The sequence below is a fragment of the Gorilla gorilla genome, chromosome 4 (assembly GCF_029281585.2).
Source record: "Gorilla gorilla gorilla isolate KB3781 chromosome 4, NHGRI_mGorGor1-v2.1_pri, whole genome shotgun sequence".
NCBI classification, from domain to species: domain Eukaryota; kingdom Metazoa; phylum Chordata; class Mammalia; order Primates; family Hominidae; genus Gorilla; species Gorilla gorilla.
The window spans coordinates 11,759,780-11,785,356 of record NC_073228.2 but is presented as its reverse complement, the minus strand read 5'-3'; the positions used below and the strand labels follow the sequence as shown (position 1 = coordinate 11,785,356).

The window sequence follows — 25,577 nt, the reverse complement described above, 5'->3', positions numbered from 1 at the left end:
GAGCCTAGGAGTTTGAGACCAGCCCAGGCAACATAGTGAGACCCCCATCTTTACAAAAAACAACAACAACAACAAAAATGAGCCTGGCATGGTGGCCCATATCTGTAGTCCCAGATACTCCGGAGGCTAAGGTAGAGGATCACTTAAGCCCAGAAGATGGATGCTGCCATGAGCTGAGATTGCACCATTGCACTCTAGCCTGAGCAACAGAGCAAGACCTTGCCTCAAAAAAAAAAAAAAAAAAAAAAAAGGAAGAGCTATAACCCATACGGCACACAATTCACCCGTTTAAGATGCTTTTAGTGTATTCACAGATCTGTGCAATCTCCGCCACAGTTAACTTTAGGACATTCCATCATCTGTAAAGGAAACATCCCCTACCTTTAGCTACCACCCTGATAGACAGGGGGCCTGAAGACCCCTCAGTTATGCAGGGCAGGGCTGGAGTGGGGGCCCTGGGCTGGCTTTATTGCTCTGCTGTTGCTGCCTTGAAATTCTGAATACGTTTTTAAAACAAACGCACCATGCTTTCATTTTGCCCTGAGCTCCACAGACAATATAGCTGGTCCTGAAGTGGGGCAGAGGATCATTCTGACTTGGAGTCAGACTCTAGCGACGCAGGCTTCTACTGGGTGGAGGCCCAGGAGCTCAGGAGCCTTCTGTGGGAGTGTGCCCATTGGCAGTGCATCCCTGGAGATAGACGGAAAACTTCCACATCGCCTTTGCCCCTGTGCACGCTCCCTCTGGCTGCCGTCATAAATTACCACAAACTGGGTGGCTTAAAACAACAGAAATTTATTTGCTCATGGTTCTGGAGGCCAGAAGTCCACACTCCAGGGGTGAGCAGGGCCGCACCCCCATGAAGGCTCCAGGGAGGGTCTGCTTCATGCCTTCTCTTGAGTTTCTAGTGTTGCCACCGACCCTTTGCGTGTCACTCCAGTCTCGGCCTCTGCCAACATGGGGTGATCATGGGGTGTCTAGGTCTAGGGCCCTTCTCCTCTTCTTCTTCTTCTTTCTTTTTTTTTAAGACAGGGTCTTGCTCTGTCGTCCAGGCTGGAGTGGAGTGGCACTATCTCAGCTCTGCAACCTACACCTCCCAGGCTCAAGCGATCCTCCCACCTCAGCCTCCTGAGTAGCTGCGACTACAGGTGTGCACCACAACACCTGGCTAATTAAAAAAAATTTTTTTTTAGGCCAGGTGCAGTGGTTCACGCCTGTAATCCCAGCACTTTGGGAGGCCAAGGCAGGTGGATCACTTGAGGTCAGGAGATCGAGACCAGCCTGGCCAACATGGTGAAACCTTGTCTCTACTAAAAATAAAGAATTAGCTGGGCATGGTGGCATGCACCTGTGATCCCAGATACTCAGAAGGCTGAGGCAGGAGAATTGCTTGAACCCGGGAGACAAAGGTTGCAGTGAGCCAAGATTGTGCCATTGCACTGCAGCCTGGGAGACAAGAGCAAGACTCTGTCTCAAAAAAAAAAAATTTTTTTTTAGCAGATTTTAGCAGAGACAAGGTCTCACTGTGTTGCCCAGGCTGGTCTCAAACTCCTGAGCTCAAGCAATCTGCCCACCTTGGCCTTTCAAAGTGTGGGATTACAGGCATGAGCCACCGCACCCAGCCCTTCTCCTCTTGTTATAAGGGCACCCATCCCTGGACTAGGGTGCACCCTAATGACCTCAACTTGATTACGCTGGCAGAGACTTATTCCCAAATGAGGTCCTATTTACAGGTACTGGGGGTCAAGGCTTCAGCATTCTTTTGGGGGCGGCCACAATCAGTGACACCCTGACTCGCAAGCCTCAATCACCTGTTCCAGTGAGAAACAGGACTGAGATCAGAAGGAATGAGGCAGAGCTGCCCTCGGCTGGTTCTCCTCTCCTCCTCACCTGCCCACGCCGGCCTCTGCGCCCGTCACTGTCCTCTCCAGCTGTTCTTCCTTCCGGGCAAGGAGACTCAGCAGAAGGGTACGAGTGGCCTGGCCCTGTGGGGAGCCGCAGACAGGCCTGTGGGTGCTTTGGATAACTACTGCGCCTGTCAACTCTCCTTGGTAGTCTAGGGTTCAAAGCCCAGGTCCATTTTAGAAGTCTGCTTCCAAGCGCTAAGGAAGCTTCAATAGTTAATGGGAAAACCACAGGGGTCAAAGGTCTGTCGAGTTATTTCCCGGATCCGAGTTTGACGTCTTTTCCCCGCCGCTTGCGGTGGTTGTGACCGAACTTTGAGTTTTGGAACAGGTCACGTGGCTTTGAAATCACGGTCAGTTCACCTGGTGCTGCTTTGGCTTCAGGCTCTTCCTTCTGCCCAGCTCCGCCCCACCCAGCAGCCCGCAGAGAAAGAAGGCAGCTGGCACCACACTGGGCTTTGGAGACACTGCGAGGACTGTGGACCCCACCCTGCTGCACGGAGATCCTGCAAAAGCAAACCTGAGAACCTTGGTGAGTACTTCCGGAGACCCGGCTCCTGGGACGGCTTGTGGCGCTGCTCCTGCACACACGACTCTCCAACGATCATTTTCCATGTTTTATTTTTATCTTTTAATTTTTGAGATGGAGTCTCACTCTGTCACCCAGGCTGGAGTGCAATGATGCAATCTCAGCTTACTGCAACCTCCGCCTCCCAGGTTCAAGCGATTCTCCTGCCTCAGCTTCTCAAGTAGCTGGGACTACAGGCACCCGTCACCATGCCTGGCTAATTTTTGTATTTTTAGTAGAGACGGGGTTCTGCCATGTTGGTCAGGCTAGTCTCAAACTCCTGACCTCAGGTGATCTGCCCGCCTTGGCCTCCCAAAGTGCTGGGATTACAGGCATGAGCCACTGCGCCCAGCCCATTTTCCATTTTTCAGATGACAGGTGTTGATTTGCTCTGATTTTCAAGTATTTTTAGCATACAGATCCCTGCAAGAGGCATCTGTCTCCAGTGGTCCAGCCTCTCATTCCAAATGAAAAGAATCAAGTCACAGGAATTCATGGGTCTGTGAGGAATCGCTCCCACCTGTGCCCAGGAGATTAACAAAGGCAGTGGCTGCAGCTCTGTGAGCAGTGATATCCTCCCACAGGAGCGTAAGTCCACTGTGGTTATTCGTATCATTGAATCCAGTGCACAGTTTAAAGGACCGTGCATGTATCAAGCTGCATGTATCAGTATGAGAAACCTCAGAAGCCGTACAGCCTTGCACAGAATGATAGTTTCTGTGAAGTTCCAGCTAACACTGAAGGCACTGTTGATGTAAAGCTGCTGTCTGCATGAAGTATCATGCAAAGATGCTATGTACTGTTTATACACACTTCCACTTGTAGGAAATGATTTTTAAAATATCATTTTTAGGCTGGACTGTAATCCCAGCACTTTCAGAGGCTGAGGTAGACAGATCACCTGAGTCCAGAAGTTCGAGACCAGCCTGAGCAACATACGGAGATTCCATCTCTACAAAAATTAAAAAATAAGCCAGGCATGGTGGCGCATGCCTGCGGTCTCAGCTACTTGAGAGGCTGAGGTGGGAGGATTGCTTGGGTCTGGGAGCTCAAGGCTGCAGTGAGCCACGATCACGCTACTGCGTTCCAGCCTGGGCAACAGAGTGAGACCCTACCAAAAAAAAAAATCATTTTTAAATGATTTTAGAATGTCTGGCCAGAGAGGGAGGGAAGAGGGACTGAAGAGAACAAAAAGGCGCCATCTGCCTCGCGTTTCCTTAAAAAGAAACCTGAAGTGCAGAATGTCAAGATGGTTGAATCTGCACGGTAGGTATGTGGATATTTGTTATTTGCAGGGTATTTGTTATTTGCAGGATTTTTTAATATGCTGAAAACAATGCACAGTTTTAAAACATTTTAAAATTATTTAGATGGATTAATGGGCTAATGGCCTTATGTTGATGCCAGAGAGGGGCTCAGGCGGGGCACAGTGGGGGACACAGCTCATCTCTCGCTGGGATGGGAGGCTGGGCAGGTGACGGCTGAGGACCTCCAGCAGCTCTTAGAGTCTGCACTAGCCAGCATGTCCCCTGAAGAGCAGGTGTTCCGGGCTGTAACGGCGACCTGCTTCGTGTATTCTGTCCAGACAGACCTGGGCTTGGGACATCAGCCCTGGTGGCAGCCTCAGATCAGCTGCAGCTCAGCCCTTTCGGGGACCTGTCCATCCTCTGTCTGCCTCGCCATCTTTGTAAGCCCAGACCCCCCGCAGCCGAGCCGTGCTGGCCGTTACTACCCTGAAGTGTCTTCTGCGAGGCACTTGTGCCCAGTGTCACTCCCCAGCACATTTCCCTCACGTGGAGTCCTCTGCGCAGTCCTCTGTGTCACTGTCCTGGGCCACTGCAAACAAGGGACCACCTGCTGGGTAGTTGAAAACAATGGGAACTTTTTTTTTGTTTTTTTAGACAGAGTCTTGCTCTGTCACCCAGGCTGGAGTGCAGTAGCACGATCTCGGCTCTAGAGAAGTCGATAGTCTTGCTTCTAATGAAAATTACCTTTCATAAAGAACATATAAAGCAGCATTTCCAAAGTGCAGCACCTCTACTGTTATTTGTTTGTTTGTTTGTTTGTGTGTTTGTTTACTGGGACAGGGTCTCCCTCTGTCACCCAGGCTGGAGTGCAGTGGCACAATCTCAGCTCACCACAACCTCTGTATCCCAGGCTCAAGTGATCCTCCTGCCTCAGCCTCCTAAGTAGCTGGGATTGCAGGTGCATACCACCATGCCTGACTAATTTTTGTATTTTTAGTAGAGACAGGGTTTCACCATATTTGCCAGGCTGGTCTCGAACTCCTAGGCTTGAGCAATCCTTCCCCCTTGGCCTCTCAAAGTGCTGAGATTATAGGCGTAAGCCAATACGCCTAGCCTACTACCATTATTTTAGATGAATTTCTAAAAAAAAAAAAAAGTATTTAATTTTTTAGAAAAAGCTGTAACTGACACAACAAAGTGTGATTTAGTTGACTTTATTGCTTAGGATTGGGGTAGAGCAGGTGGGGCCGTGGCACTCAATCTTACACAGAGGGAGAAACCAGAATGGCAAATGGCCACTGGAATGCTTCCTCTGCCGTAAACATCTCAGGACTGTGGGTTCTGACTGGCAAAGAGTGCGCCTTGCTAATTTTACGATGGAGTTGATTTTAAAAGGGTGTCACCCTGGCTATCCTGGGGTCCTGCTTCCCTGACAACTCCACCCCCATGGCCACCCCTCCTAGGGTCCTCCCAGCGCCCAGCCATGGGGGAACTGTGCCGCAGGGACTCCGCACTCACGGCACTGGACGAGGAGACACTGTGGGAGATGATGGAGAGCCACCGTCACAGGGTTGTACGCTGCATCTGCCCCAGCCGCCTCACCCCCTACCTGCGCCAGGCCAAGGTGCTGTGCCAGCTGGACGAGGAGGAGGTGCTGCACAGCCCCCGGTTCACCAACAGCGCCATGCGGGCCGGTGAGCGCAGCTCCCTCTTCCCCACCTCTTCCAGCTTCCCGCGGCCCACATGGCTCCACTGTCTGCCTCTGTCTTCAGGGGGTCTCTTCTCGTCCTGTCTCTTATAAAAACACTTGCTGTTGCATTTAGGGCCCACCTGGATAACCAGGATGATCTGATCTTGAAATCATTAACTTATATCTGCAAAGGCCCTTTTCCCAAAAAAGGTCATCTGGACAGGTTCCAGTGGATGTGTCTTTGAAGGGGAACCACCATTCACACCACTACAGCTGTCTTTGGAGTCCGTTCTGATGGTCCGATTAGTGTTTATTCATTAAAAAATGGGGATGGTAATGGCTTTACTGTATACGGTTGTTAGGAGAAGCAAAGGAGTTACTGTTTATAAAACACTCACTGCAAAGCTGGGGCCATAGAAAACAGGCAGTAGGTGGTAGCTGTCAACATGATAATGTTCATGCATGTTGGCGTACGAACCCCAAACACAGGAGAGATTAATGCACGCTAGTCATTCTGGCTGAGAGAGATGGGCTCTGGGCCCTGGGCATGGAAGGCCCCGAGGCTCTCTGGGACCTGTCCCCCGCAGCCCCGGGGTGCCACTCTGCTTTCTGTGCGCAGCTCCAAAGCTGACAGCACCGTGGTGGGACCCTGCGTCTGCATCACCCACCAGCTTGCCAGGGAGGTGCTTGCAAGCAGGGACCCACCTCCTCACCCCGTCCCGGTCCCCCCGCACTCGCCAGAGCACTGGGGTTGCAGTAGTTGCTCGATACATACCAGCTTTGCCCTTCTCGAGTCTGACTGAGGTCATGTGGGTAAAGGGAGCCTGTGAGAGCAGTGAGGGCGCATCCCACCCGGCAGATCCCGGAAAACCGCTTTCACCTCCCGATTCTTACATGTGCGGGGGGTTTCTCAGCCCCAGGCCTCTCCCCCGTGGGGAAGGCAGCCAGGGAGCCCAGCCCCCTTGGTAGCTGGGTTCTGCCCAGACCGACGGTTCTGCCTCCCAAGGGCACTTGCTGGATTTGCTGAAGACTCGAGGGAAGAACGGGGCCATCGCCTTCCTGGAGAGCCTGAAGTTCCACAACCCTGACGTCTACACCCTGGTCACCGGGCTGCAGCCTGATGTTGACTTCAGCAACTTTAGCGGTGAGAGCTCCAACTTTGACGGTTTGGCAGGCACTTCTAGGAACCTCAGGCTCCTGGTAACCCCAGGTGCCCCGCTTACCTGCCGATTTGCCCTACTCCCCCTTCCCTCCAGGCTGCAGTTCCTGTCCCAGCCCCAGCACTCTGAGGGTGAGGAACCCCCTCACTGTATTGGAGTTGGATAGGATAAGGAGCCCCTGGGCCTTGACTCTAAAGGGTCGGTCCTTAGTTACCCAGTGCCAAAAGGAGACCCCTGAGCGGTGGGGTGGGGAGAATCTGCTTGGAGAGACACAAGCAAAGGGGGAGGGAGTGTCTGCTGGAGTCCGCCTTTAACCTTGCGGCTTTGCTGGAGGGGCCAGAACCGCCCAGCCTCAGCTCTTAGGAGGCGACAGAGCGGCCCCGGCCAGAGGGTACAGGGCCGCGGCAGGGCCGCGGAGCCTTCTATGCACTGCTCACCATTTTCCTTCAGGGAGTAATTCTAGGCTTCCCTGGAGGAGCTGTTGAAAGATTTAGGTATTGAAAGGAGCAGGAGCAGGACTCACACGACCCAAAACAGTGGAGAATAGACCATTTTCCCTGTGTTCCAGCACGGTGTGTGTTTACGTTCTTTAGAGTTCTAGTACGCGGATTCGTATTCTTTTTTTATCTTTTTCTCAGGATAACGTTAAAATGAGTTAGCACTCAGTGCATTTCAGCTACCGAGGAGGGTCATTAAGTCTGAACAGTGGGGTCTCACGGGGAAGGTCAGAGTGGGTAACCCTAGTGCCAAAATCGGGAGTCACGCTGTTTATTCAACCAAAAGACCAAGTCTGCTTGAGGTCCAGGAGCTTTTAAGGAGACCAGCAGGTTAAAGCTGGGGGCCTGCTGGGGAGTCTGGGCAAGGCTGTGGGGGCATGGGAGTCATGCCTCGGCCCACCGGCCCATCTGTGCACTTGCACACCTGCCCACATGCTCAGCTGCCCACGTGCTCACCCGCCCACATGCTCACCCGCCCACATGCTCACCCACCCACATGCTCACCCGCCCACATGCTCACCCGCCCACCTGCTCACCTGCTCACCTGCTCACCTGCTCACCTACCCACCTGCCCACCTATTACCTCCCTACCTGCTCACTTGCTCACCTGCCCATCTGCCCACAGGTCTCATGGAGACATCCAAGCTGACCGAGTGCCTGGCTGGGGCCATCGGCAGCCTGCAGGAGGAACTGAACCAGGAAAAGGGGCAGAAGGAGGTGCTGCTGCGGCGGTGCCAGCAACTGCAGGAGCACCTGGGCCTGGCCGAGACCCGTGCCGAGGGCCTGCACCAGCTGGAGGCTGACCACAGCCGCATGAAGCGTGAAGTTAGCGCACACTTCCATGAGGTGCTGAAGCTGAAGGACGAGATGCTCAGCCTCTCACTGCACTACAGCAACGCGCTGCAGGAGAAGGAGCTGGCCGCCTCACGCTGCCGCAGCCTGCAGGAGGAGGTAGGGGGACACCCTGCACCCCGGCGCGACCCTGCTGCCGTCTGCCCCCAGGCCTTTGTACTAGCTGGTCCATCTGCCTGGAACTCCTTTCCCCTCTTCCTTGTCTAACACTTCCCTGCCCCGAGAGCCTTGGCTGAGACCCCTCCGGGAAGCTGATCCTTCCCCTCCCCGGGAGGCCACCCAGGCCCCTCTGTGTAGCCTGCATGGCGGCGAGGTGTGCCTCGTCCAGTAGCTGCCCGTGGCCTGGCTGGCTTGTCTGTGAACTGCCTGTCCTGCTGACACCTGGGCAGGTCTGGACACACTCTGGGCTGCATATTTGTAGGGCCGCCTACGTCCCACTGCCCAGCTGCAGCAGTGACATGGGATAGTCGGTCTCTGTCATCCTCCTTTGTCCTTCTCAGCTGGTCCTGGACTCAGGCGGGATAGTTGGTCTCTGTTATCCTCCTTTGTCCTTCTCAGCTGGTCCTGGACTCAGGCGGGGAGGGCAGGAGGGTTCTCAAGTGAGGCCTCTGAAACTCAGTGTGTTTCACTCACTTTTCTTTGGGGATGATGATCTGACTGATTGGTAAGGCTTCTCAAAATATTGAGGATATGCACTCCTTGTCATTTTGGCATTTGCTTTTTACCTTTATTATTATTACTATTATTTTTAATTTTTTAGAGACACTATCTCACTCTGTCACCAAGGCTGGAGTGCAGTGGTACAATCCTAGCTCACTACAGCCTTAAACTCCTGAGCTCAAGTGATCCCCAGCCTCCCGAGTAGCTGGGACTACAGATTGTGCCACCATACCCAGCTAATTAAAAAAAAATTTTTTTTTGAGATGGGGGTTCTCGTTATGTTCCCCAGGCTGGTCTCGGACTCTTGAGCTCAAGCGATCCTCCCACCTCGGCCTCCAAAGTGCTGGGATTACAGGTGTGAGCCCTTGCGCTGGCCAGCGCTTTGCCTTTAATCATGACATTTGTTGTTTGTTTCTAATTTTTTACTTCTTATTTAGAAATAATTCCAAATATATATTTTTAAATCACACAAATAAAAATAGTACAATTAATACCCACCTACCCTTGCTTTATCATTTGTACTTTTACTCTCTCGTGGCACTTTACCCCCACCAAACCCTTCAATGTCTACTTCCTGAAAATCAGCACCTGCCCCTATGTAGCCACAGTGCAGTTCTCAACTTCAGTCTTTTTGGTATGGATGCCCTGTTTTTATCCAATCCGCCTGTGTTCTGGTTTTATCATCTGTCCCAGTGACTCCTTCACAGCCTTTCCCCCAGCCCAGGGTCGGGCCCTGTGTTCTGCTGTTCCTCTCTTTAGGCACTTTCTTTTGGGAACAGCCCACAGCCTTTCTTTGTCTATTATGAGGTGGCCCTCTTTAAAGCCCCCACCCCTTCCCTTTGATGAGAGACGACCTCTCATTTGGGGTTTGTCTTGTGTTTCCCACATGTATACAGAAATTATGTTCTTTGGCCCGGACCCTGCACAGGGGGTGCTGGCCTGACTCACGGCATCTCCTCGAGGGCTCTCGAGGTCCTGTCGCCCCTCACAGGGGACGTCACCGTCCACCATTTGTCAAGGTGCAGGCCAATTGCTCTACTGCAGAATGGCTCTTTCTTTTCTTCCCTGCAACTGATAAATATCTCGGGTGTGGGGCACTGAGACCAGCAAGCACCCTGCTCCTGGTGGACATTTCCCAGGATGTAGCTGTGGTGACTCTGGCGGGAGCTGGCCCCTACGCTGGGAGCTGTGAATGACGACCATGCCAGTGCTCCACCTTGCTGCTGCCCACGGCCTCTGCCTTCCCTTCTCCCTTGGCTGACTCTGGACCAGGCCAGCCCACTTTGCTGCTGCCCACGGCCTCTGCCTTCCCTTCTCCCGTGGCTGACTCTGTTCTTGGCGCAGTTCGTGGGTTCCTACTCTGCAGGGGTCTGACCTCTCACTGTCCTTAATGATTTTGGTCTCAAATGGACCCAGATGTGACCAATGGAACCCTTCAACCAGCTCCGTGTCCTAAGACGGGTCCCTTGTTTTTGGAGCACCAACTGCTTTTCTGGCCTCACAAGATATTCCAGGGTCATCTTGTACCCGGCCTACCCCAAATCCAGGCTCAGCCCATTCTCTGAGGGCCCCACTTCCTGTTTTTGTTTTTTATTTTTTGGTTTGTTTTTTTGAGACGGAGTCTCACTCTGCTACCCAAGCTGGAGTGCAGTGGCGCCATCTCAGCCCACTGCAATCTCCATCTCCCGGGTTCAAGCAATTCTCCTGCCTCAGTCTCCCGAGCAGCTGGGATTATAGGCGCGCACCACCACACCTGGCTAATTTTTCGTATTTTTAGTAGAGACGGGTTTTTGCCATGTTGGCCAGGCTGGTCTCAAACTCCTGACCTCAGGTGATCCGCCCACCTCGGTCTCCCAAAGTGCTGGGATTACAGGCATGAGCCACCACGCCCGGCCTCCTGCCTCCTTTAAGAGAACAAGATCTGGGTGTAGGTGTGCCCATCACTACTAGGGTGTCTTTGCTTCTCAGCCCTTTCAGGGGACAGAGCTAGGAAACACACACACACGTATGGACATATACATACACATATGCACACACATACTTGTCTGTGTACACACACATCCTCATATGCATGGAAGTATACATATAGTTCATGTGCATACTTCAGAAATCATGGGTTCTCACCCATACCTCTAATTCCAACCCATGCCCTGCGGCTTTTTCTTGCCTTCTGTTCCGTACGTGTGTGCTCCTTCCCCAGGGGGAACGCTGCTCCCAGCGTCACCAGCACATTCAGACCCGTGCGTGCTCAGTCCTGCAGCACATCTCAAATCGTTTCAGAATCACTCTGCCCATACCACTGCCATTAACAGCCCCTCTAAGACGGGTGCCGGACTTGTTTGTAATTCACCTCCCCCCGCCAGCCAATCTTGCTCAAGGCTGAGGGTTTGTAATCAAACACTGTGTTTGTGAGTCACTGTAGCTTCGCTCTCTCTGTCCTTGTCTGTCTGTCTCTCTCTTCTTTGTGGTCGTGGCGTCTGTTGGAAATAGAATTCGGTTTATTTGTTCTGGTTCACTTTCAGTCTCATGTGTTCCTGTTCCCTTCCAGCTCTGACTTGGTTTTACTTTTTGAATCTGTAGACGGTGGCATGCCCAGCGCAGCTGGACCATTGCAGGAGCTGGGAACTTGCGAATTGAGAATGTGCTAACCGGGTGTCGGGAGGGGAGAGTCCAGGTGGAAAGGTCCTTCTTGGCCACAGCCCAGGGGTGAGCACCAGCACCCACCCCGACGTGCAGCCTTCCCGGGCTTGCCTCACGGGGAAAGTCCTGCCTCCCCAGGGCTGCCACACCCAGGACGGAAAGAGGCCGGGCCCGTGGCTCGAGCTCCAAGTTTCTCTTGGGCTGCTGGCCAGAGGAAGGAGGCCAGCAGGACCTGGTGGGATAGTCCCTGGAAGGCCAGGGCCCTGCACACAGACTGCAAGTCAACACAGGAGCTTTGCTGTCTGAATAGCCCCGGTCCCGCGTTCCCAGGCACGTCTACCCCTCCGACCTGACTTTCCTCTCTCCTACTTCTTACTGATTTCCATGACTCCAAATTCCCTTTCTTGATGTATTTAGCAGAATATGGACAAGCAGGGAAGCCGGGGAGCATGCTGGCCATCACTGCCGGCTGCTCAGCTGTAGAGATCCAGGAGTTGTTATCAAGGCCTCTTGGTCTATTCCTGGGACCCTAACCCTGGATGGAGTTCAACCGCGGTGCCTCATCTATAAAACAGAGCCGAAAGGCCTCTGTCCTCCCAGCCCCAATTGAATATTTGGGACTATTCATTAGGTGAACCCTTTCGTGGGTTTTTCAGTCTCAAGGCAGGAAGCCCCCTGAGTGCTAAAAGCATCATTAGGAGGAAGGGTGAGAAATGCCCCCAGCTCCTGATCAGGGGTGAAGCTGTTTCCATCGCCCTTCCTGTCGCCTCCCCACCGCACAGCTGTATCTACTGAAGCAGCAGCTGCAGCGAGCCAACATGGTTTCCTCCTGCGAGCTGGAATTTCAAGAGCAGTCCCTGAGGACGGCCAGCGACCAGGAGTCCGGGGATGAGGAGCTGAACCGCCTGAAGGAGGAGAATGAGAAACTGCGCTCGCTGACTTTCAGCCTGGTAGGTTCCGGTCCCCCCAGCAGAGAGCAGCCTCCTGCCTTGGGGGCTTGGCCCCCAGGCTGTGGGGTTTCTGACAGGTGGTTTAATTAAGGTGAGGCTAAGAACAAGAGATGAAATTTAGTGACTCATCTCACCCGCTTTCTCTTTACCTCCTTCCTTCCTGCTGTTCCCCAGACCCCAAAATTGGCAGAATTAAAAGCTGCTGGAACAGAATTAAAAGCTGGAACTGGGCACAGTGGCTCATTCCTGTAATCCCAGCACTTGGGAGGCCAAGATGGGCAGATAGCTTGAGCTCAGGAGTTCAAGACCAGCCTGGATGACATGGCGAGACCCCATCTGTACAAAAAATACAAAAAGTAGCCGGGCATGGTGGTGCACACCTGTGGTCCCAGCTATTCGGGAGGCTGAGGTGGGAGGATCGCTTGACCCTGGGAGTTTCAGGCTGCGGGGAGCTGAGATCACGCCACTGCACTCCAGCCTGGGCGACAGAGGGAGACCCTGTCTCAAACAAATAAAAATAAAAGCCGCTGGAGGTGCATCACAATGCCCGACTTGGTGGGTTTACTGCAGCGACTGTGTTCTGGAGTGGACTTGGCCAATTGTAAAGCATGGGATTCGCGTTAAGGATGGGGGAAAGAAACCTTTCTGCCGGGAAAGACTCCGCCCTCTGGGCCTCAGGTGCACTGGAGAGAGGGGGGCTCTGCAGCGGAGCAGTGAGTGAGCAATGACCCTTGGCGTCTCCTCCTCGGCCCCTCTCAGTAGATTGGTATTTATTGAGATATTCCTTCCATAAGCATTCACTGGGCCCAGGGCACTGGCCATCTTGCAGCCTGGATTGTGTCCCTGTTTATAAGCTCCTTCCTGGGAAGTGAGTGTCAGAGGGGAATGACCTGTCTGCTGGTTTCTCCCTCGCTGTGAAACTGCCGGTAGATCTGTTGAAGGAGAAGGCTGACCTGGTAAAGGGAGGAACTGGTGTCCTCAGAGGTTGCCAGCTTCCTGTGTTCCTTCTCCTTGGCCATGAATCTGCACTTTTCCCAGGCGTGATGGGTGGCTTTTCCGTGGCTTCTCTCCTGCCCGGTGTAGAGTAGTAAGACTGCATCTGTCCACACACCTGACCGTGCAGTTGCCGCCGTCTTCTCGGGATTCTGCTTGCCTAGGGCAGGCCTCTGGGGAAGCCAGCACCCCAAGCTGACCTCTCTCTGCCCCAGGCGGAGAAGGACATTCTGGAGCAGAGCCTGGACGAGGCGCGGGGGAGCCGACAGGAGCTGGTGGAGCGCATCCACTCGCTGCGGGAGCGGGCCGTGGCTGCCGAGAGGCAGCGAGAGCAGGTGCCGTGTGACCCCTTCCTCCCTTGTGACCCTCCTGGGGCTTGTCTCAGGGGTGCGGACAGGTCTGTGGGGAAGCCAGATTCCTTCATCCACACCGAGCTCACATAATTTTGCTGAAAGAATCTGTTGGCCTGTTCATCTGTTCCTTTGTCAGTGCCACCCTAAGCACGGACTCGCACCCCACAGCTAAGACCATGGTCAGGCAGATGCGTGATTCAAACGCAGGGGATTTCAGGGCCCAGGCCCTGGGGAGAGCCAGGGACTTAGGTGAGGAGGGAACGGGGAGGAAAGGAGACGGTAGAAGAGAAGAGGACAGGGAGGGAAAATTGTTTTTCTGGGACATTAAAAAAGCAAAACACAACTATGCATGCAACATCCCCTCATTGTTTTAATTCAGATATAATCAGCCTAAGCAACTTTCTAGATGCACCTCGAAATCTAGCACTTAAGAGACGAGCGAGGCCGGGCGCGGTGGCCCACGCGTGTAGTCAGCACTTTGGAAGGCCGAGGTGGGCGGATCACTTGAGGTCAGGAGTTCCAGACCAGCCTGGCCAATATAGTGAAACCCTGTCTCTACTAAAAATACAAAAATTAGCTGGGCCTGGTGGTATGTGCCTGTAATCCCAGCTACTAGGGAGACTGAGGCACGAGAATCGCTTGAACCCGGGAAGCAGAGGTTGCAGTCAGCCGAGATTGCGCCATTGCACTCCAGCCTTGGCATCGCAGCGAGTCTCTGTCTCAAAAAAAAAAAAAAAAAAAAAAGAGAGAGACGAGTGAGAATTGACCTTATTTCATCCCTAGAACTGTCTCCCTCCCTCCACCCCTGGGTTCCCCGACCCCCTTCTAAGCCCAGACCCTCAGAACTGCTGAGCTCCACGGTCCATGTGTCCCACTCTGTCCAGTACTGGGAAGAGAAGGAACAGACCCTGCTGCAGTTCCAGAAGAGTAAGATGGCCTGCCAGCTCTACAGGGAGAAGGTGAACGCGCTGCAGGCCCAGGTGTGCGAGCTGCAGAAGGAGCGAGACCAGGTACCTGAGAGGCCGGGCCCACCCCGCCACCCCATGCTTGCTTCCCCAGGTGAGGGCTGGTTCCGGGGACAGTCTCGTGGCTCCCTGTCCTTGATGGCAGCTGGTCCCAGATTTCAGGGTCTCTTTCCTCGGTCCACACGAAGTTTCTTCACTCCTCCAGGCCTGTTGTCCACACGCTGTCTCTATCATCCTTCTTGCTCTTATTCCTGGTACATGACACTGAGAAAGTACACCCCAAATACTGGGTTTTATCAACACTGCACATGTGAACAAGAATTGAAATGAATCTTAAGTTTGCACAGCTCAGCGTGGGCCATTTAGTGGATGTCAGATGAGCGCAGGCTAGAAACAGGGCTCTCCTTCTCTAGCTGAGGCTCCCCGGTGGTGATGGCGCGGCCTCCTTACTCCCGTCTTGGCCCACAGGCGTACTCCGCGAGGGACAGTGCTCAGAGGGAGATTTCCCAGAGCCTGGTGGAGAAGGACTCCCTCCGCAGGCAGGTGTTCGAGCTGACGGACCAGGTCTGCGAGCTGCGCACACAGCTTCGCCAGCTGCAGGCAGAGCCTCCGGGTGTGGTGAGTGTTCCCGGCTGACCCGAGCTGGAGGCCAGGCAGGGGCTGCGGTGACAGTGGGACAGAGCTGGGCTCCAGGGTGGCCCATGGAGTCACTGGGAGGACAGGCAGGGTCCCAGGCTGGGCCACACGCGGCACCTGCAGAGACGGCCCAGTGTCACTGTGATGAGCGACACACTGGCTCCCACGCGTGGATGGTGCCGTGAAACCTCGAAGGTGCCCAGTAGACAAGTAGAGTCTGCTTCCATATCATCGAATGGGGAGCTTAGGGGAAGGTTCTGGAACCTGTGGAGTGTGGTGATGGATGTGGCAGGTGGCGTTTGAAGCTGTCCACAGGCAGCCATTTGCAGTGTAGATGCTGTGTTCCTGAAATGCTTAAAAGCCCAGCGTCCAAGAGTGGAAAGACAGACCTACATGTAACGGAGGGAGCATGTTCCCAGAAAGCCAGAATTCTTAGAAAGCCTCTCATTCTGGGTTGGCAGGCAGCTCCAGCTCCAGGCCCCCGGGGAGGCAAAGGAGCTCCTCCCTCCGCATGTGGAACCCACCCGGCCCTTCCTTCCTCACCCCCTGCACGGCAAGCGTCCCACACCGACGGTGGAAACACACGTGTGCACGCAGAGAAAAACCCTCCTGGGGCAGGCACCAACACGCAGGCTGTGCTTATTCTGAGTGTGAGATGACAGGTGGATTTTATTTTCTTCTCTAACTGGTTCTACTTCCCTTCCTCCAATTTTCTGTGTGTGTATGTATGTGTGTGTATTCACACATATTCTAAAAGAAATGAAATGCTGTGTGTCCAGCTGGTTTCTTTCAGTCTCTTTGATTGGCAGCGCCTGTGATCCTGTGATGGGCTGGGAGGACAGGGACACAATTGTTTTCCCTGGAAGCTGACGAGAGGAAACTGCCAGGGAGGGTGAAATGGGTGGTGCTGACCTGGTAGAAACTCCACGGGCCTCAAAGCGGAACCTTTCCTGAATTAACCAGCCTGTCTGGCCTGTCTTTGGCAGCTCAAGCAGGAAGCCAGGACCAGGGAGCCCTGTCCACGGGAGAAGCAGCGGCTGGTGCGGATGCATGCCATCTGCCCCAGAGACGACAGCGACTGCAGCCTCGTCAGCTCCACAGAGGTATGGCCGCTCCTCCCACCTCCCTCACTGCCTTGACCCTCTGGGCCAGCCCAGGGGCCTCTCTGTCAGGATGAAAGTGGGCCTCCTTCCACCCTGTCCCCACAGGGAAGAGGTTGGTACGATTATGAGAGTTTTATTTTATTTTATTTTTTGAGACAGAGTCTCCTCTGTCACCCAGGCTGGAGTGCAGTGATGTGATCTCGGCTCACTGCAACCTCCACCTCCCAGGTTCAAGCGATTCTCTTGCCTCAGCCACCCAAGTAGCTGCATTACAGACACCTGCCATCATGCCCAGCTAATTTTTGTATTTTTACTAGAGACAGGGTTTCAACATGTTGGCCAGGCTGGTCTTGAACTCCTGACCTCAAATGATCTGCCAGCCTCAGCCTCCCAAAATGCTGGGATTACAGGCATGAGCCACCGCACCTGGCCCTATTGCGAGAGTTTTAAACATCAGAGGTTGATTCTGTCACAGTCCTGGAGCCCAGACTTCCAAAGTCAAAGTGCTGACAGGGTACCCGTCTGAAAATCCTATTCCCAAAGAAGGTCACATTCACAGCTTGCAGGGTGGACATGAGTTTCCAGGGGACCCGATTCAACCTGGCACAGACAGTCCCCAGACATGAGTTTCCAGGGGACCCGATTCAACCTGGCACAGATGGTCCCTGGGATGCCGGCCTCACTGTGGTTTCTGGAGCCTCAGGTCCCTGGCATCTGCCCTCACCCTTTGGCAAAATAAAGAGGTGGTCCCACCATAATGGGCATGTGGCACGAGGACGCTGGGGGTCAAAGCCCCAGTGACGCAGGATGCCGGGAGCCGGGAGGGAGGGTGAGAGGCGGGCGAGGCTGACATCCCTTTGCCATGCCTTGGGGTGGACCTGGTGTTTCCTTCCTGGACCATCCCATCAGTGGCCCAAGAGCAGCAGGCCCAGGCTCACCTGCCCCCTGGCCACTCAGAGAGCTGGGGGAGGCCGGGATCTTCCCCAGAACACTGAGTGCACACACGGGGAAGATTTCAGTCAGTGCTGGGCCTCCCTGGGTCAGGACAGTCCCAACCTTCAACTGAATCGACTCCTGCATCTGCCTTAACGCCCCCTGTGCCCCCCATCCCCCACAGGACAGAGTCCAGCTGTGTTTCCCTTCCCCAGGGGTGGATTGGGTCAGGGAGGGAAGGGACCTCAGGCGCTCAGAACTGGCTCCCAGCAGCTCTGCTCGCCAGAACACACCGTCCTCATTCACCAGCCTCGTGGGCAACTGACCAATCAGCTGCCCTCCAGCCACTCTCCTCCTGCCCCGGCTTTCTAATCTGGCTGCTCTAGGGGGACTGCCTCCTACTTCCTGGGGTCTCTGCGTGCCACTGCTCTGTTGCTCTCTCTGTCTGGAATGTGCCCCCTGCCCCCAACACACACACACTCCACCTCAGTCCTCTGTCCGTGCCACTTCCTCCAGAGAGTCCGCCCTGGCCTCCCTGCCCTGCCCATGTCGCCCACAGCCCTGGAATGCCTCACTCCACCTCACTGGTCCACGGGTGCCCGTTGGTTCCCCCACCCCAAGGACAGTGCCTGTCCTCAGATGTACATCTGACACTGTCAAAGGACCTGGCACATAGTAGCTACTCCAGGAATACTTATTAGTGAAAGAAGTGGCGGGATTCAGACCTACCCCACACATCTGGTGGCCTCAGCGCCTTGCACGTCACATTTGTCAGTGTGCACTCTGAATGCGGCCTCCCCTCCCTAGTCACTAACTCAACCTCTCTGGGCCTCAGTTGCTTTGTGCAACTGATGTTCGTTCTCATGCTGGTGATACACACATACCTGAGACTGGGTAATTTACAAAGAAAGAAGTTTAATTGACTCACAGTTCACAGTTCAGCATGGCTGGGGAGGCCTCAGAAACTTACCATCACGGCAGAAGGCACCTCTTCGCAGAGCGGCAGGAGAGAGAATGAGTGCTCAGCAAAGGGGGAAGCCCTTTATAAAACCATCAGATCTTGTGAGAACTCAGTCACTCTCACGAGAACAGCATGGGGGAAACGGACCCCATGATTCAGTTATCTCCGCCTGGCCCCACCTTTGACATGTGGGGATTATTACAATTCAAGGCGAGATTTGGGTGGGAACACACGGCCAAACTATATCACTTTACATGTAAAATGGGACAGCAATGCCACCTTACAGATTTATCGTGAGAACTAAGCCAAGCAGCTAATAGAGCCTGACATACAGCATGTGTTAGTGCTGTGTGCTAATTGCATGTGACCCCAGTGTCTGGCATACAGCAGGCGCTCAGTGCACGTGACCCCATGTGTGTCCTTCTTTCCCCTCCTGCCTCCTCTCCAGTCAGTTCTCACTGTGGCTCTCTCTACACCATGGGGGAGCAAGGGAGGAGTCTCAGGGTGTCCTCGTGCGTGCCCCACTGACCTCTGCCCTCCCTCCTCCAGTCTCAGCTCTTGTCGGACCTGAGCGCCACGTCCAGCCGCGAGCTGGTGGACAGCTTCCGCTCCAGCAGCCCCGCGCCCCCCAGCCAGCAGTCCCTGTACAAGCGGGTGGCCGAGGACTTCGGGGAAGAACCTTGGTCTTTCAGGTAGAGCACTGGGGTCCTTCCTGGCACTGGGGTGGCACTGGGGTACTTCCTGGCAACTCACCAGAGACACCGACCTAGACCTCAGGGCATCTGGGTATTGCAGGCAGCAGCTCCTGCCCTCGAAGCCCCAGAGCTGGCAGGTGCTGGGGGCCAGTGCTTGGGGCGTGGGGACTCAGAGGGAGCAGGTGATGCAGTTTGAGCCTGCTGCTGCTTGTGCTTTGCAGCAGCTGCCTGGAGATCCCGGAGGGAGACCCGGGAGCCCCGCCGGGAGCTAAGGCAGGCGACCCACACCTGGATTATGAGCTCCTAGACACGGCAGGTGAGCACGCCCAACCCTGAACCTCCACAGCAGTCCACCTCCCCTGGGCAGAGCAGGGAGCTGATGAGAAAGCCGGGGCCTCTCTCCAGGGAAAGGGCAGATAGAAGCAGAGCTCAACTTCTGCCCTGGGCCTTGACCTTGGCCTCGACCTTGCACTTTGGGAAAGTCCCGCCTGCCAGCCAGCATAAGCCGAAGGCCGGCTGCGCTCTGTCTGCTGGCGTCCTTGTGTTTTTCCCTAGAGCCAGGGGGGTTGTGTCTGATCCACGCCCTGCTCAGCACCCAGCCCCCTGCTCTGATCTGTAACGCTTGGGCTTCCCAGTGGTTTCAGAAGACAGCAGGCAGGGTCGCTTAGTGGTGCCAGGCTGAGGCGAGGCACAGCGTGACATCTACCTGTGGGGAGCATCTCTCCTCTCAGGCGCTGGCCCAGAGGCCTCGCGCTTCTCCTGTGGCTCATTTCTGTTTGTGATTGGACCGGCCCTCTCTCCTTCCCAAGTCCGTGGACCCGTCATGGGTGGGTGCCTTAATCCTTTCCACCTCGGCGCGACCGGCTCCCAGCCTTGGGCCTTGCACACAGCAGGTGCTTTGCTCCCCATTTGGAATTCACCCCGTGGCCACCAGGGGGCGCAAGTGCCCTGCGCTGCCCCTGTGCCTTCTGTGGGTCGCAGAATCAGAAACCTTCATCTTTGGGGACTCATACACGTTTTTATTTATAACAGTGATAAATCGAGAGAGACCACCCAAGGCATATCTAAATTAGATGTGAGATGAGAAGGGGGGCTTATTCCTCTTTATTTTTCCTCTGTGAGGATTCTGCGTAATGCCCTGGTTGCATATACTTTTAGTGGAATTGACCTCAAATACATCCAGAGTACACAGCTCATTTCATTGGCTTTGAATGTGATCCCAATGGGTTTTTGCCTGTGAGCCAGGCCTAGTGAACTCTCAGGTCTCTGCTGGCCCTGGCTCTGCTGTGTGGTTCACAGAGTGAGACTTGCAGCCGTGGACCCTGGCAGGCTGCTCCCTGGTTCGGGGGCTCACAGGCTGTACAGTAAAATGCTAGAGCTTGGGAGACCCTGGGGAGCCTCTAGTCCTAGTATTGACAACTCAGAGACCTGCCAACTTCCTCAGCTGGGAAGCAGAGGAGTCTGGGGTAAGAAGCAGGCAGCCGCTGGCCAGTGCCAGTGATTGCGGCCACACAGAAATGCAGGCCTGTGTGGAAATGCAGGCCAGTGTGGAAATGCAGGGCAGCGTGGAAATGCAGGGCAGCGTGGAAATGCAGGGCAGCGTGGAAGTGCTGTGTAGTACAGTAGTGCAGGTCTGGGTAGAAATACAGGTCCATGTTTGGGAGGTCAAGGTGGGCGGATCATGAGGTCAAGAGATCGAGACCATCCTGGCCAACATGGTGAAACCTCGTCTCTACTAAAAATACAAAAGTCAGCTGGGCATGGTGGCACACACCTGTAGTCCCAGTTACTCAGGAGGCTGAGGCAGGAGAATCACTTGAACCTGGGAGGCAGAGGTTGCAGTGAGCCAAGATCGCCCCACTGCACTCCAGCCTGGCGACAGAGCGAGACTCCGTCTCAACAACAATAACAACAACAACAAAAGGAATGCAGATCCATGTAGAAAGGCAGGCCAGGGCCGGGTGTGTTGGCTCACGCCTGTAATCCCAGCACTTTGGGAGGCCAAAGTGGGTGGATCATGAGGTCAGGAGTTCGAGACCAGCCTGGTCAACATGGTGAACTCCCGTATCTACTAAAAATACAAAAATTATCTGGGCGTGGTGGCGCATGCCTCTAGTCCCAGCTACTCAGGAGGCTGAGGCAGAAGAATTGCTTGAACCCAGGAGGCGGAGGTTGCAGTGAGCTGAGATCACGGCACTGTACTCCAGCCTGGGCGACAGAGTGAGACTCTGTCTCAAAAAAAAAAAAAAAAAGAAGAAAGAAAGGCCAGTGCAGTGCAGGCCCACGCAGACATTGAGGTAAATGCAGTAATGCAGGCCAGTCCTGAAATGCAGGTCCATGCAGAAATACAGGTCAGTGCGGAAATGCAGCCCCAGGGTTACAGCAGATATTTTTTTCAAGTGAAGCCAGAAATCCAGATTTTAGGTGAAACCTCCCTGTCTTTCAAATGTTGGCAACTCATTCAAATATCACAAAATAGCATGTGGTGGTCAGACCCTCCCAGTTGCAGCTCCTCACTAGTTACAGTGATTTTAGGAAAGATGAAATCAGGGTCCCAAGCACTGAGGAAGGGGTGGAGGAAGAGAAAGTTCAGCCTCAGCACAAAGGATGGAACAGGCAGTGGGGCCTGAGGCTGAGGGAGAAGAGGCTGAGGTTACAGGAGGTTACAGGATGCCCCATCAGCCGTGGGGTGACCAAGATCTGTGAGCTCTTGGCTTCCTCCCAGACCTTCCGCAGCTGGAAAGCAGCCTGCAGCCAGTCTCCCCTGGAAGCCTTGATGTCTCGGAGAGGTAAGCAGCAGGTGGGAATCCTCCGAGGCTGGCTGGGGAACCAGGGCCAGGGAGTGGCAGAGCAGAGGGTGAGTGTCCTATTACCAATGGGAGGCAACAGCCTTTTCAAGCACATGGGGCCATGGAGGGGGAGGAGAATTCCAGAACACTGGGGCCAGAGGGAAGCAATGGGGAGGTGGCCTTGCCAGCTCTCCTGCTCTGGGCAGTGCACAAGCCGGTCATCTCCCGGCCTGCAGCGGCGTCCTCATGCGGCGGAGGCCAGCCCGCAGGATCCTGAGCCAGGTCACCATGCTGGCGTTCCAGGGGGATGCATTGCTGGAGCAGATCAGCGTCATCGGCGGGAACCTCACGGGCATCTTCATCCACCGGGTCACCCCGGGCTCGGCAGCGGACCAGATGGCCTTGCGCCCGGGCACCCAGATCGTGATGGTGAGCCGTGCGAGGCCCCTCCTGTCCCCCGGGCTCCTCATGGGGGCAGTGGCAGCGGGTGGGGTGACCCAGGCAGACTTCACCTCCCCCAGACGATGCAGATCCACTCTGGGCTGGGCCCCTGCTCTTTCCTGGGCTGACGTAAAGCGTTCTGCTCATTTATAGATGAGAGTTGTGCCGTGCAGAACCCAGCATGTCACCCGTGGTGGCTGCTGCCATGCAGCGCTTCTTACCAGGGGTCTTTGCATGAGGCCCCTTGACTGGGCTGCTCTGGGTGGTCACTTTGGGTGTGTACAGTAAAATACACGTGACATAAAATTCACTATTTTAACCATTGGGGCATTTCTTTTCTTTCTTTTTTTTTGTTTGTTGTTTTGAAACAGGGTCTCACTCTGTCACCCAGGCTAGAGTGCTGCGGTGCGATCACAGCTCACTGCAGCCTCAACCTCCCCAGGCTCAATTGATCCTCCCACCTCAGCCTCTTAAGTAGCTGGGACCAGACCACAAGCATGCGCTACCATGCCCGGCTAATTTGGGGACATTTTCTAAAACTTTTTTGTTGTTGTTACGAAACGCACAAAACTGCTGAGAAGATAAATGGACACAAATGTACAACCTGGCCAGGTGTGGTGGCTCATGCCTGTAATCCCAGCAGAAGGCTGAGGCAGGCAGATCACTTGAGGTCAGAAGTTCGAGACCAGCCTGGCCAACACGGCGAAACCCCGTCTCTACTAAAAATGCAAAAATTAGCCAGGTGTGGTGGTGGGCGCCTGCATGGTCAGGGGGTGACTCTGATGTGGCCTAAAAGCAGAATTATTAAACTTTAGGAAAAAAAAATACTTCTGGGCACAGTGGTACATGCCTGTAGTCCTAGCTACTCAGATGCCTGAGCCAAGGAGATTGAGGCTGCAATGAGCTATCATTGCACCACTGCACTCGAGCCTGGGTGACAGAGCAAAGCCTTGTCTCAAAAAAAAAAAAAAAAAAAGAAAAGAAAAAAAAAGGCCAGGCACGGTGGCTTATGCCTGTAATCCCAGCACTTTGGGAGGCTGGGGCAGGCAGATCACCTGAGGTCAGGGTTTGAGACCAGCCTGGACAACATGGTGAAACCCCATCTCTACTAAAAATACAAAAAAAAAAAAAAAAATAGCCGGTATCTATAATCCCAGCTACTCAGGAGGCTGAGGCAGGAGAATCACTTGAACCTGGGAGGCGGAGGTTGCAGTGAGCTGAGATGGTGCCACTGCACTCCAGCCTGGGTGACAGAGTGAGACTCGGTCTCAAAAAAGAAAAAAAGAAAAGAAAAAGGAAAGCACAGTGCTTTCTTAATATGAAAAAATTTTAAACCAAGAAATGTGCAAGATGGGCTTCACCTCATCCCAGAGGCTCACCCTGCGGCCCCCAGGAGGGGACTGGGGATGGGGACTCTGGGGTGGGAAGGTGAGCACAGAGGCGGGGAGAGGATGCGTCTGAACCCCTTGGGCAGGAGTGTTCCATGCACCCCTCACTGCCCCCTTGGAACAGGCTGTCCAAATGCTGAGCTCCCCCAGGGCTCGAATGATAGCACATGGAGCACCTAATCCAAGCGTCCTTCACGTCCTCCACATGACCCGGGAAGCCTTTGTTTACATGTCATTTTTTTTTTTTTTTTTTTTTTTTTTGAGACAGAGTCTTGCTCTGTCGCCCAGGCTGGAGTGCAGTGGCTCGATCTTGGCCCACTGCAACCTCCACCCCCTGGGTTCAAGCGATTCTCTTGCCTCAGCCTCCCATGTAGCTGGGATTACAGGTGCCTGCCACCACACCCGGCTAATTTTTGTATTTTTAGTAGAGACAGGGTTTCACCATGTTGGCCAGGCTGATCTCGAACTCCTGACCTCAAGTGATCCACCCACCTCAGCCTCCTAAAGTGCTGGGATTACAGGCATCAGCCACCATGCCCAGCCGTTCTTTACATTTCTAGTTGTCCTCTTAAGCAGCAGTCCCCAACCTTTTTGGCACCAGAGACCGGCTTCATGGAAGACAACTTTTCCACAGACCGGGTTGTGAGGGACGGTTTTGGGATGATTCAAGCACGTTACTTGATTGTACACTTTATTTCTATTATTATTACACTGTAATATGTAATGAAAGAATCATACACGGAACCATAATTCAGAATCAGTGGGAGCCCTGAGCTTGTTTTCCTGCAACTAGACGGTCCCATCTGGGGGTGATGGGAGACGGTCACAGATCATCAGGAATTAGATTCTCATAAGGAGCGTGAAACCTAGATCCCTCACGTGCACAGTTCACAACAGGGCTCATGCTCCTCTGAGAATCTACTGCTGTGCTGAGCTGACAGGAGGTGGAGCTGAGGCCGTAATGCTCACTCGCCCATCACGCCCCTCCTGCTGTGTGGCCCGGGTCCTGACGGACCATGGACCAGTACCAGTCTGTGGCCCAGGGGTTGGGGAACCCTGCTCTTAAGGTTCCCAATTATCAGCTCTGAGGTAGTTCAAGCAACAGAGCCCCTTGACGATGTTCAGGGAGATAGTCCCGATATCCTAAGGGGGCCAATTAGATTCTAATGGTGTTAAAACACATCTTAATTTTTATTGTAAAAATATCTACTCTCCTAAGCTTAGAACAATATTGAGAAGAAATGAAGTGGATGGTGGAAGCCCTGGGGGGTGGGCCTTCACAGCGGGGAAGGCTGTGGGTGGAGAGCCAGGGCATCGGGTAGGTGAAGGCCAGGGATGCCACTCAGCATCCTACAGGGCCCGGTACAGCCCGCAGCAGCACAGAATGATCCCAAGGCTAAGAAACCTCTATCTAGAATGCTCTTGAATGTTCTAGAACCGAGGTTCTTTCTTTTCTTTTTTTTTTTTCAAGACAGGAAAGTGCTTATCACAAAGAACCCCCGATCTCGACTGGGGAAGGGTTGGCAGTTGACTCTCTGGCCAGCACCATGTGTAGCATGCATCACTAGAGGTTTGAAGGCCCCACAGAGGCTCTGGTGGTGTGGCTTTGTTTTGACCAAGGCGTGCAGGCAGTGGTCCTACTGCAGGGCTGGCCTGCGCCTTGCCTCAGTGCCCTCAGCACCCTCTGCATTCTGGCTGGATTCAGAGTCCCGGGGGAAAGAGACTGACCTTCTCGACTTGCCCTCAGGTTGATTACGGAGCCTCAGAGCCCTTGTTCAAGGCAGTCCTGGAGGACACGACCCTGGAGGAGGCCGTGGGGCTTCTCAGGAGGGTGGACGGCTTCTGCTGCCTGTCTGTGAAGGTCAACACAGACGGTACACATACCACTCCTCTCGTGTGCACAGCTGCCTGGCCAGTCTCCACGACCCTTAAGTCCCTGGTGGTTCTTCTGCACGCCCAGCAGCCCGGGACCCCCAGAGCCAAGAGAGGATCAGCCAGGCTGTGCCCCAGGTCCCCAGGAGGCCCCCAAGCCAGCTGGAAACCTCCCACCCACTGACTCCAGTGCCAGAGCAGCTTCTGAGACTGGGAGGGTCCTTCCTTCTCTCCTACTTTAATTTTCTGCAACCTTCCTCGCAGAGGCTCGTATCTGTGG

General features: G+C 54.2%; 1 protein-coding gene across 6 annotated transcripts in view; it reads left to right on the top strand.

Annotated features, from left to right (window-relative positions):
- The first annotated feature begins 2,283 nt into the window (after nucleotides 1-2,283).
- Nucleotides 2,284-25,577, top strand: part of CARD14 (caspase recruitment domain family member 14) — a 30,501-nt gene continuing 7,207 nt past the window's right edge. The window contains exons 1-16 of one of the 6 annotated variants that reach the window (XM_055389299.2): nucleotides 2,287-2,436; nucleotides 2,885-3,060; nucleotides 5,183-5,413; nucleotides 6,416-6,553; nucleotides 7,692-8,017; nucleotides 12,001-12,168; nucleotides 13,377-13,496; nucleotides 14,399-14,524; nucleotides 14,948-15,097; nucleotides 15,577-15,765; nucleotides 16,102-16,218; nucleotides 18,662-18,804; nucleotides 19,029-19,123; nucleotides 21,533-21,596; nucleotides 21,833-22,025; nucleotides 25,173-25,299. In XM_055389299.2, coding sequence (XP_055245274.2) covers nucleotides 5,203-5,413; nucleotides 6,416-6,553; nucleotides 7,692-8,017; nucleotides 12,001-12,168; nucleotides 13,377-13,496; nucleotides 14,399-14,524; nucleotides 14,948-15,097; nucleotides 15,577-15,765; nucleotides 16,102-16,218; nucleotides 18,662-18,804; nucleotides 19,029-19,123; nucleotides 21,533-21,596; nucleotides 21,833-22,025; nucleotides 25,173-25,299 — 2,167 coding nt within the window. In that variant the 5' untranslated portion in view covers nucleotides 2,287-2,436; nucleotides 2,885-3,060; nucleotides 5,183-5,202. Of the gene's footprint in view, nucleotides 2,437-2,884; nucleotides 3,061-5,182; nucleotides 5,414-6,415; nucleotides 6,554-7,691; nucleotides 8,018-10,434; nucleotides 11,285-12,000; nucleotides 12,169-13,376; nucleotides 13,497-14,398; nucleotides 14,525-14,947; nucleotides 15,098-15,576; nucleotides 15,766-16,101; nucleotides 16,219-18,661; nucleotides 18,805-19,028; nucleotides 19,124-21,532; nucleotides 21,597-21,832; nucleotides 22,026-25,172; nucleotides 25,300-25,577 lie in introns of those variants that run through there. The other 5 variants (XM_055389302.2, XM_055389298.2, XM_055389300.2 and 2 more) reach the window with 5 other exon arrangements.